The sequence below is a fragment of the Amphiura filiformis genome, chromosome 8 (assembly GCF_039555335.1).
Source record: "Amphiura filiformis chromosome 8, Afil_fr2py, whole genome shotgun sequence".
NCBI lineage: Eukaryota > Metazoa > Echinodermata > Ophiuroidea > Amphilepidida > Amphiuridae > Amphiura > Amphiura filiformis.
In genome coordinates this window covers 55,837,374-55,849,981 of record NC_092635.1, presented here as the reverse complement: position 1 = coordinate 55,849,981, position 12,608 = coordinate 55,837,374, and the positions used below count along the sequence as shown (strand labels likewise).

General features: G+C 39.1%; 1 protein-coding gene across 1 annotated transcript in view; it reads left to right on the top strand.

Moving 5' to 3' along the window:
* Positions 1–9,592, top strand: part of LOC140159249 (regulator of nonsense transcripts 1-like) — a 62,367-nt gene extending 52,775 nt beyond the window's left edge. The window contains 6 exon segments of the mRNA XM_072182657.1: positions 187–486; positions 1,194–1,368; positions 2,181–2,274; positions 3,979–4,295; positions 8,371–8,517; positions 9,044–9,592. Of these exon segments, the coding sequence (XP_072038758.1) occupies positions 187–486; positions 1,194–1,368; positions 2,181–2,274; positions 3,979–4,295; positions 8,371–8,517; positions 9,044–9,148 (1,138 nt within the window). The 3' untranslated portion in view covers positions 9,149–9,592.
* Positions 9,593–12,608: the final 3,016 nt, after the last annotated feature.

The window sequence follows — 12,608 nt, the reverse complement described above, 5'->3', positions numbered from 1 at the left end:
CTAAACAGCTCTCCTTGAAGGCCCCAGAAGAGCTATATAATGCGCTCCTACAAATTCACTCAACTTCAGTACAGTAAATAAACGGCAAATAAATATGTAAGGAAGGATGGAGTTGCTTGATCTACAAAAACATGAATATAGGTACATTATGTTTACCTTTTTTTTCTTTTGTTTTCATTCTTACAGAACTGAGGCATCCAATGTGGAGAAGCTCACGACTCGCTTCCTCCGTGCTGGCGTCAAACCAGAGCAGATCGGAATCATCACTCCTTACGAAGGTCAGAGGGCATTTGTAGTGCAGTACATGCAGTACAGTGGACCCCTCAATACCAAGCTCTATCAGGACGTAGAGATTGCCAGTGTGGATGCCTTCCAGGGACGTGAGAAAGACTACATCATCTTGTCCTGTGTGAGGGCCAATGATCATCAAGGAATTGGTTTCCTCAACGATCCTAGACGTCTCAATGTGGCCCTTACTAGGGGCAGGTTAGTATTATTATTTCAGTGTTCCTGAGTACCTTTCTGTTTGTGTTTCCCTGCGTGTGCTGGCCTGCGTTCTGCCACTGATGCCACACTCCTGACTGAGCACAATACAATCAAAACCCTTATGTCAGCTGAACGCAGGTCCTTCTCATATGTTGCACCTCGCACCTGAAATAGACTGGCAATTGGAAAAAAAGTTCCACAAGAAAAGTAATTTTGTACAGGTGGGTATTTAGCTGTGATTTGAATTGAGCAAGAGTGGGTGATTTGCGGATCTGTTCCGGAAATGTGTTCCATAGTATTGGGATGGCAACAAAAAAGGTCTTTGTTCGGGAATGGACAATTTGGAGATGATCATTGGGACACACACTACCTAAATGTAGCAGCGCTATAGAAATATTTACATGTATGTATATGTTTGTATTTTAATCATCAATAGGCCCAATTGTCATTTTATAGGATGATGTTCAGGTTTGTATATATATTGTTTTCTATCTTACATTGACACCTGCCATTAAATCAATATCGTTTCCAAATTTTGGAGTATGTTGCTCCAGTGGTGTTGATATGATAAGTCAAAAACGTGAATAACAATGTCCCATAGCATAATTCACACTTGTGGTGGTGGTTCATCTTACCATGGACTCTTTCTAAGTTTTTAGTATCCAAGTGCGGACTTAGCCCTAAACATCTGTATTTGTATCTTTTAGATATGGCGTGATAATCGTCGGCAACCCCAAAGTTCTCTCTCGTCATCCGTTGTGGAACCACCTGCTGACCCATTACAAGGAACAGAAAGTCCTGGTGGAAGGTCCACTGAACAACCTGAAGGAAAGCATGATCCAGTTCAGCAAGCCACGCAAGCTGGTCAACCCATCCAACCCGGTGAGTAAGATGCATGCCATCTTGGATTTTACCATTTCGTTTTCACTTTGGTCAGTGTTAAATAGATAGGCCTCCTGAAATTGTGATTTGATGTAGGATACTGCTTCTGATCTTCTGATGTCGCCTTTCATACCAGAGAAACCGCAGCGCATATTCGCATGCATTGTGTGGATTTATATCAATATATTGCTGTCAATCAACCACTGAAGCCCAGTGGTTGATTGAAAGCTAATTAAACGCAAATAAGATTTGGTTTGGGCCAATCGGAAAAGACATACTTAGAGCTTGTGGCCAGACAGTTTATTTAGTGCACAAACCAGCTTTGACCGAGACAAGGTTTACAGTGGACTTGACGATGGGACTTAAGCAGTGTGGCAACTGTTGGTTGCCACACATTAAAAAATTGGTGATAATTTGTTTGGTTATCAAAAACTTCCTTCACCCGATGGAATTTGGGGAGCTGCACAGATAAATGGTGGATGTTACAATCTAAGTGCGGATAGGTCTGCACCAGGTTCGGCTGCAACTGGCCTAGATGATGCAATCTGATTGTGATGATTCACCATGTCAGCAAAATTACAGCGCTTTGAATCCTTCAAGATCTAGCTGGAAAAAGACGCTATATAAATTCGAAATTTATTTATTTATTTGGTGAAGTCGACCCCTCGGCTATTAGCCCAAGTCAAATTTGACTTACGGGCAAAAATATTTCCTGGTATTGAGTACATCAGCTGATATAATCTTTGTTCACATTATGCAATCAACATGGTATTAAATTTGCAAATTCTTTATTCATTGTGTACCTTGAACAGGGTGGACGTTTCATGACTACAGCTATGTTTGATGCAAGAGAGCTGTTGATTCCAGGAGGACCATATGACAGGTCTGGCATGATGAATGGAGGAGGTAAGCAAAGGGCATGCAACCCATTTGTGTAGATGAAATGTCTGTTATTTTACCTTAGATAGCATTCATAGAGAACTCTCCATCAGAATCAATGCATCCTTTACAATAAGGGCTTAATATAAAGACACATTTATTTTATTTCACCCAAAGTTTGGTAGTGATGTAGGTGCATATTTTGTTAGTCCCAGATTCAGATCAAGCATGTTTACCTACACTGTAATCTTGCAGAGCGGTATATAAATGTTTGTCAGCACATTTTCGGCACAACGGGTTAAAAGCACAGACATCACTACTAAATTCAGGGTGAAATAAAATTATAGTTGTGGAAAATTTCAGGATAAAAATTGCCACCCAAATGCTTTAGGAGTTAGGGTTTAGAGGTAGGACTGGGATTAGTATCTAGATTAGGGTTGGGATTAGAATTATGATTAATGCCAGTATAGAGATTGTAATATTTGGATTAGCATGGGGCTCATTTTAAGATATGGATTGGTATATCTTAAAGGTCCTTGACCCGATCGATAACCCTCATCCCCCCATTTTTCTTCATCAAAACTGAGATTTTGGTGTCGGAAAAAGCTAATATTTTTCTCATTACCCCAGTCAAAATGAACACCTGAGATATTATTCGTTTAAGGTTGGTCTGAACCCTGGAATTATGGAAACTTTCGGGCCTCATAACTTCTAAATTGTTGGTCTAAAGTATATAAAAGTATACATATTTAGGATGGTAAAGACTTGATAAGTTCATCTGTGAGGTCAAATTTGGGCCAAAATGGCACTTTTATTTAAAATCTAAAAATAACGGTTTTGGCCCACTTCTTTTGTGCATCATAACAAAAAAAATCTTGGGCCAAAATTTTTTTTATTAATTTTAAAAACTAGATCAAAATATCTAGGACCCGTTTTTCATTTTTTTTGAATTTTGACCAATTTCACCAAAAATATTTGAAATTTTTGGTGAAATTGGCGCAAATTTCTCAAAGTTGGTCGAAATTCAAAAAAATGAAAAAACGGGTCCTAGATATTTTGATCTAGTTTTTAAAAATTAATAAGAAAAAAATGTTGGCCAAAGAGCTTTTTGTTATGATGCACAAAAAGAAGTGGGCCAAAACCGTTATTTTTAGATTTTAAAAAAAGTGCCATTTTGGCCCAAATTTGACCTCACAGATGAACTTATCAAGTCTTTGCCATTCTAAATATGTATACTTTTATATACTTTGGACCAACAATTTAGAAGTTATGAGGCCCAAAAGTTTCCATATTTCCAGGGTTCAGACCAACCTTAAATGGTGTGAACAAAAGCATAGTGAATTGTGGTAACCACAATGGAAATGTATGTACTATCCCATGGGGCATTGTTATACACATTTTTTTTGCTTCTCCTAATTATCAAAACTGCTGATGCAATACGACTCAAAATTTTGTTTTAATGGTAGGCTTCACTTGCTCTGTTTTGGCTGATTCAATTTAGATGTAAGTTGGGACATGTGTAAACATTACAAATATGCCAAAAATTCAGGTTTCAAAAAAATTAACCAATTTCATATTATAAGACAATACCGTATGGCTCTTATTATTCTGGTCTAGACAGAAATGTCTAGATCAAAAAAAAACTCAGTCGGAGAAGAAGCAAAAGTGTGTTGATTGCTATATTATTCACAGTGTCATAACTTCTTTCTGTCTTGCTTTTTCTTTCTATAGCTGGCACCAGTAGATTCCATCACCCAGCTCGTGTTCATGACCAGATGGGTTACATCCAGCCACAGCAAGCCCACATGGCAGCCTCTGGTGTCCCTATCCCGGTTAACATGTTCATGCCCCCTCCTCCACACCACGGGCCGCCCTTCTTCAACCAAGGGCCCCCTCCATATGGTGGACATCACCATCCTGGTCCAAGAGGTTACAAGGGACCGCCTCCTAACCGTGATCGCCGTAGAGGCAAGGGACAGCATGTTTCTCACCAGCATGCTAATAACAGTCAGAACACCTCGCAGTATAATCTGTCTCTGCAGAGTCAGGTAAGCTCAAGGAATTGGATGGGAGAAAGTGGATTCTACCATGTTGGTTGTTTATCATAAATGGAGAGGGAATTAGCCACAGGCCTATCACCCCTCACCCTCCAGGTTCAGGTGATGGGCCCATTATCAGTACAATGAGAAAAATAGTTTGCCCTATTTCCCTATTTAGTATTTGTATATTAAGGGGGGTGCTCACAGTAGACATTTTACAAGGTGACAATGTAATCAAAAGTCACATAAACTGTGATAAGCTATTTGTACAATACACTAAATGCGTGGGGGGGGGGGGAGTGAATACCTACCCGCCTTTTGCAGAGCAGAAGAAAGGACCCAATTGACGGGGGTGAAGAAAAGTGCAGTGATGCATGGTGCTTTAGTTTTCATATGTGGTAAACCAGTGTGATGGATTTTTCTCTCAACATGACACATGGTTGCCAGTTGCAGCGCCTAGTGGCAGCTTTTCACAGGCTCTCTACTTTTCATGTTAAATTTTCCTGTTTTGATGTATTTTTGAATTTAACATTTTTTCTGGTGTCTTGGTTACATACATGGATCACCATTATGTATGGAATTAGCAGATCGAGACCCAATTTTCCATGTTTTGCTTGGATTTTGTATTTTCTTATCCTACTACTTGGACAAGACTGTAACTGTGAGTATAGTAGACCTAATAGCACTGAACACTGGCCTACACATCTCCTGTGCACTGACCACGGGTTTCAAGTACCTCTCAACTTATTGACTGGATCTACTCATGAGATTGTTCCCAATCTACTCAAGTACTCTTCAAGTATGGAAAGTGATCATCATTCTTTCAACTCATCTCAGTCATCGATGTCATTGGCTTTCAAATGCATTCAGTATTCATCTATATTTTTACATGGTTTATGTACTGAATATACTACATGTCCACTATCAGCAGAAACTTGCCAACATCTAGATTCTATCAATCTGCTCCGTCAACCCTGCATGATCCACCATCATGATATTCCTCTTATTGGACACAAAAGTCTGAAAGGAAACGTTGGCGTCACCGGGGTAAGCGTGGTGGGAAAAAAGACAGCCTAACCTTCCCAAAATGTTACCTCTCAATTACCAACAGTATTTATGACTAACGCTCAATCTATAGTTAATAAGATGGATGAAGTTGATATTATCTGGCGCCAAGAACAGATTGATATTGGTATCATTAGTGAATCCTGGTTCACCCCTGAACTATCCCCATGTCAAGTAAACATCTCGGGTTACTCCTTGTACTCCCAAAGTAGAGAAGCTTGCCGGGGTGGTGGTGTCGCCATCTATGTTAAGAACGAGATCCCCTCAAAAATGCTTGACATTCAGGTACCGGACGAGCTGGAATGTTTGTGGGTTGAAGTTAGGCCTCACCGATTACCAAGAGGAATATCTGCTATAACTTTCTGTTGCGTTTACATAGTAACTGATTCCCCTTTCCAACCTGTTCTCGAGAAGCACCTTATTGAAACGACTGACCATCTTCGCTTTTCGTTATCCTGAAATGGGGTTCTGTATTTCTGGTGATTTCAACCGAATGACCATTAATGCTATACCTCGTGGCAATGATCTTAATCAGATAATTACATTTCCTACTCGAGGCCAGGCAACCCTGGATCTCATTCTAACTAATATCCAAACCCATTATTTACCACCATCTGCTCTCTCATCAATTGGTAAAAGTGACCATGCATGTGTTCTATGGAAGTCTAAAAACACCACTGCTAAGAACACAGTTAAGTCCAGGATTACACGGCCTTTTCGTGATGATAATATCAGAGCATTTGGTAGATGGATTCAGGATCAGAGTTGGAGTGAGGTCCACGAATGCAATGGTACTCAAAATAAAATGGATGCTATGTATTCTGTGTTAAACAAGGGTATGGAACTTTACTTTCCTACTAAATTACTCAAAATTCATCAGACTGATAAACCGTGGATCACTCCACGTATAAAGAAACTCATATCAAAACGTCAAGCAGCATTTGACGCCCATGAAACCTCAAAAGGGCGCCCGTTGCGTACTGAGGTGAAGAGAGAAATTGAGAAAGCTAAAGTGAATTATAATGCAAACAGAGTGAGAAAGTTGCAAAAGACTGAACCTCGTAAATGGTATCAACAAATCAAGTGTATGCTTAATTCCAGCAATTCTGATCTTGACATGCACATCCCAGGAGTGGATAGGGCTAACCACAAGGCAATGGCTAATGCCATTAATTCCAAGTTTGTGAGCGTGTCCTCCCATGTTAACCCCTTGGATCATTCTGAGCTTCCAATCTTCTTGCCCGCTGTGAAACCTGCCCCCGTTCTTTATCCATGGGATGTGTATAGCGAGCTTAAGAGAGTTAAAACTTCTAAATCAAGTGGCCCGGATGGAATTCCTCCCAAAATCATAAAGGAATTTGCTTATGAACTGAGTGGCCCTTTAACAGATGTGTTGAATTGTTCTTTTGAGGAGGGAATTGTGCCACACCAGTGGAAATCTGCCATTGTTGTCCCCATTCCAAAGCAACACCCGCCCAGCATTGATAAAATGAGGCCTATATCACTTACTGATATTTTTGCCAAGGTTGCGAAGGGTTTGTGGCAAAATGGATTGTGTATGATATTGAACCATACATAGATATTAATCAATTTGGGAATGTCAGTGGTATATCAACATCCCATTACCTGATCAATCTTGTGCACACACTTTTCCAAGGTTCAGACAAAGCGCAACAATGTAGGAGCGGTAGTCCTCACGGACTTCTCAAAGGAATTTGACCTGGTAAATCACAATATAGCTGTTGAAAAGTTGATTGCTTTGGGGGTCCGGGGCTATCGTTCCTTGGGTTTGCAGTTTCCTCAATAATCGCACTCAGTGTGTGAGATATAACCAAACCTTATCTGAGTATGCCCCTTGTGTGCTGGTGTCCCGCAAGGTACCAAACTTGGTCCCATCATTTTCCAGGCTGTCATCAACGACGCTGCTGAAGGTTGCAGTTCTCACTACTGGAAATATGTCGACGATCTCACATTCGTTGAGAACCGTGCGTGTAGTGAGAAAGGCAACCTTCAGTCTGATCTTGATGACTTCCTGGACTGGTCTGTAAGTAACCACCTGAAACTCAACCCTGACAAATGTCAAGCCATTCAAATCTGTTTCATGAGAAACCCACCTTCTCATCCCATTCTGAAGATAGGCCATTCATTGCTTTCTTTTGTTTCATCTGCCAAAGTCCTGGGCATCTTCATACAGCAAGATCTTAAATGGGATGCCCAGGTGGATCACATGTGCAAGTGTGCTAACAAACGCCTCTTCATGATCCGTTCTCTGAAACGCGTTTTGGTTTCAACGTTTGGAGCTGACCACAGTTTACGTTGGTTACATCGTCCCCTGTTGGAATACTCTGATGCCATTTGGCATTCATCGCTCACTGTGAAACAATCAAATACACTTGAGCGAGTCCAAAAAGGGCATGTAGAATAATTTTGGGTGTTAATTATATTTCAGTATGATAATGCAGTTAGTGTATGTAAGCTAGACTCTCTCTCTGCCAGGAGGGAACAACACTACGCTTAAGTTCGCGCAATCGCTTGCTAAATCAGAGCGTACCAACATGTTGCTCCCTCCTAGTAGAAGTGAAGTCCATGGAAGACAGCTGAGAAATGCAGCCCATATCTCAAAATTGCGTGCACGCACAAGCAGATTTGCTGAAAGCCCCATTCCCTACTACATTAATCTGTTGAATAAGCAGTAGTAGCTTGTGTGCTGGTGGCTTCCCATTGTGCCCTTTTGCATCTCTCTGCTGTTTTTCCATGCCAAGTTGTTTTTTTTTGCTTTATAATTATGTGTATTTGATTTCTTTCATAATATTTGTTTATTGTCTCTTGTATAATGCAATTCGGCCGTTTGGCCGCGATGTTGTGCAGGTTAATAAAATCATATCATATCACATGGATGAATTGATTTATTTAGAATAAAAAGCTGATTTGTATATGAGCCCTTGATAATGTAGAACAGTGAAAACTACAATTTACCATTATCCTCTTACTGAGCAAGCTTGTCATAATTGTTTTACAGGATGGTTCACAGCCTTTCTCACAAGGCCCGCTGACCCAAGGCAACATGTCCATGAGTCAACCAATGAGTCAACCAGGCCTGTCTCAGCCTGGCTTCTCCCAGCCGGGGTTATCGCAGCCGGGACTGTCGCAACCAGAACTGTCACAGGTAAGAACAGCAAATTGCCATGGTGCATATAGAAAACATTTAGTACAATATGTTTATATTTTTTCCAGTAATTGCCTTTGTGTAATTTCCCATATGAAAATGAATTGATTTTGGCAATTAAGTTTGCCCGACTTCGGACTGATTTTGCTTGATCACACCACATATTCTAAATTCTAAAAATAATGCTGAATAAATTCTGTGAATCAAAACAAGACCAGACTAATAAATCAAGGCTATAGCAATAGCTCTTTGAACTGACTGAAACCCAGAGGGGGGAGCGGTCTGGTATATGTTTTCAGGGTCAAGTTTTGGTGAAAATGATACACTCTTGTCAAATCCTAACTAAGGCCCTGTCGGTTCATTGCACTAAATTATGGACAAGTAGTGATTAGTTCCAAATGCACTTGGAACAAAACTTGAATATCACCACACTTTGCTCCGTAACTGGATATCTGCAAATTATTTTTATCAAACAGTAACAGTACATCTGATGATATTTCAAATATTTTGTCTTAACCACATCCAGGACAGTTATCTTGGGGAGGAGTTCAAGTCCCAGGTTGACAACGCCTTGTCCCAGGACTCCACCTACCAAGGCGATCGCAACTACCAGCACACCTTCGGCTACTAGGTGATAAGGACGGGAACGCCGGCGGAGGCGGAGAAACGCGTTCCTGCAAACACACACGAATATGAAGAGGCAGAAGAAGAGTCAACCGAGCACTTAAAAAAACAAAGGAAGAGTCACCATAAATGGAACAACTGGGTTTAGCAAAGGCGGTGTAATCGTCTGCATTCGTAAAAAGAGCAGCAGTTTGATCAAAGAAAACTGACGAGTGGAGAAAAAAATGCAGACGACACCGTAAACCCATTGCCACTGAAGGAAGAACAGAAGGAATAAGCAACCACCAGCTGAGACTGGGGAAACATGTGGAGTGCAATGGTGCTGGGATTGTGAGGAGGATATGTGAAGGAAAAGATGTGGTATTAAAAAGGTGTTAAAGAGGAAGAAACCTATGAGGAATCATTTGGAAGAGAATTGTGCAAATTTCAACTATAGAATTGTTTGAATCGGGGAAATAACTGAGAAGATGATCAGAGGAAAATTTGTGATGAGATATATTGAGTATCATGACATATGTAGATAGCTTAATGCTATTGAGCATCAATCACATAGAAGCTCATGTGATTATTCAGAAACAGATCAAAACACTAAAAATATAAAAGGTTTATAATCGGTTTGGTATGCCAGGCAAATTAGCTCTTAAGATGAGTGGAAGATGTTGTATGGGCTATGAATTTTGGGAGGTAACAATCATAATGTGAATCAAACTGAGAGATGGTTTATATAGTACTGTGCAAGTCGCGTCGAACATGCAGGCACTTGTGTCAAACTACTGAATGAATTATCTACACCAAGACATGTATGACAAAGTTTGCATGAGTGTTTGTTACTGACTTGCAGAATGGTGTATAAGAGCATCTCAAATATTGGTATGATGTGCTATATATGCTTCCAGAAATGATACAGAATCTGTACGGGAATTTAACTAATCACATGCGTCACTTTGAGGTAGTCCTTTATGAAAAAAAAATTAGACGTTATCATATATACATTTTATGATTGGTATATTTGGTGTGTGCCCGTAATTTTGAATCTCATTATTATGTAGAGAGTATGTTGAAACAACATAATCAAGGAAGGCAATACCTTGAGAGGGGCATGAACTGGTTGGTAAAAAGTCAGGCAAAAAAATGGCCAAGAAGTGATTTGCATATTATGAAAAATCTTCTCTTCCATAAAAAATTCCGGAAGTTGCGATTCAAGTTGAAAATGAAATAGGTATTAATTGTAAAAAGCTGGGGTTGAAAAGGTGCCTGAGGAAGAGGACCAAGGGGCCCTTTCGGTAATGCGAACTGGTTGGAGAAGGTTGGGTGGAAAAGAATTGTGGTCCCATGTTGTGACGAGGCTGGTACTTGAAAGCTCTGACTGTAGTGAGCTATGGTTGAAGGAATTGGAAAAAATGGCAATGGAGTTAGTGCTATTGAAAGGCATGAGAAGAGTGTGACCTTTGACTTTCCAAAATGTACTGGATACTTCACCATCTGAATCCGCTTGTACTGTAGGAAGGGAGTGCTTGACGAAAATTTTAAGTTCCAAGTTTACAAAATATGAATTTGTTTTGTTGTTATTAGTTTTTGTTGTTGTTTTTCGTTCTAACAATTATACACATGAGTCATAATTCTTCGGACATTTGATTCCTAAGTGGTGGTACTGTATACGCCAATATTTTCGCGTACAGATATTTTCACGGTTTCAAGTATCACCGCCAATTTCGCGAGGTGTTTAATTCGCAGTTGTTGCCAACTTATATAATAAAATACATAAGAAATTTCTTCATTTTAATATATTCATGGGTTATTATTTTCATGGGCACATATTAATCTGCGAAATTGCGAAAATAAAACCACCGCTGAAAATTTCAGCGTATACAGTACATGTATATCAAACTGGAACAGTGTTTTGTGCTGAGACCAAACCACTTGGATAGCTGATATGCAAGTGATTCAAGATGCATATTATTGTGAATATGCTTCAATCACATATGATAAATCAGCCGAAATGTACGAGGAATTTCGACTAGTAGAATAGGTGTTACTAAAGTGTTATATAAAAAAATCCGCAACAGTTTGCTCTGTGGAAGAAAGGGAACTATAAAAGCAGTATGTTCACTAATTCAAACGGTGAACATAATATAGTATCTAAATATTAGTGTTAAGGTATTTTCTTATTTGAAGTTGAATCATAATGAAGATGTTATCCACCCATTCATTAGGTTATGTATGACCTTTGAACTGTGAGTAGTGATTCATTCGATAGTTTAACATCACTGTCAGTAAGCCTACATATTGATCATTTTTTGCTTTCATTTCATTTCTTGTACACAACGAAATGTGTTACTGCATTGAAATTGTACAGTAATGTTTCCAAAACTGATTACGCAGAATTGTGTTTAGGCTATTTTCTTCAATAAAATAAGCGCTGTGTCATCGTAATAGGAGGATCTTATCCTGGGTTGTACCTATAAACTTTCTTAATGCTAGCAAGTCAAGTTGATAACTGTTCAAAGTTAACATAAAACTTAATTAGCGGCTTGACTTATGTATACCTTGTGTTGATCTAAAACGATCACCTTCCAGATGGTTGTGTACTGGAGTTTCCCGCCCAACAGCAAAAATAACCTGCCACTCTTGTGATGGCGTGTGTTAAGGTACAGCCCAGTACTCAGACAAGGGTCATCTTTGTTATGTGTATCAGTAGAACACTTGCTTACTTCATAGAAGTCCAGATGTAGCTTGTGACAAAATTTGCGCATGTTGTATTATGTAATTCATGGAACTTGTAGCTTACCGATTTATCAACTTCATATTGAGCTTATTATTTTAAACCTATAAGAGATTGTGTTGACAAAATTCAAGTTGGAATGAACAATAACCTTGCTTGTGTCAAAGATGAAGGGTCATGACATGTAGGTTTGCAGAAGAGTAAAAAACTACCTAGTGAGTAAAACATGTGAAGATCATACAGCAGTGTAGCCAAATTGTCACGTTTCTCATTGATAATTATATGTTGTATGCTCTTACATATTACGTATCATACAAACATGTTGTATTCTCTATATTTTTGAACTGTTCACTATTGTAATTATAATTTGTTCTTGCACTTTCGTTTTAATTCACAGATATTGTTTTTTCTTGTTCATTTTACTAACAATTGTTTCTTTATGTTGTATTGTGTAATATGGAAATTACACCAAGTTGGGAAATTATATGAGGTATAATAAACATTATATTGATAAAAAAGAAGAAATTATTTTTTTTTTTAAATAAATTTAATTTGGGATGAAAAGAGCGTGTAATCCATGGGTGTAAATCTCGGACACTTTCGTGTCTTGGAATCTCTTGCATTTAAATATCACCCACAATTAGTCTGACTTGATAGATGCATGTTTGCTAAATTTGCTTTGGAATGCTGTGCCTTAGTAATACTTCCACAATTTTGTTTTTGAACGAATCACTTGTCAAGATTG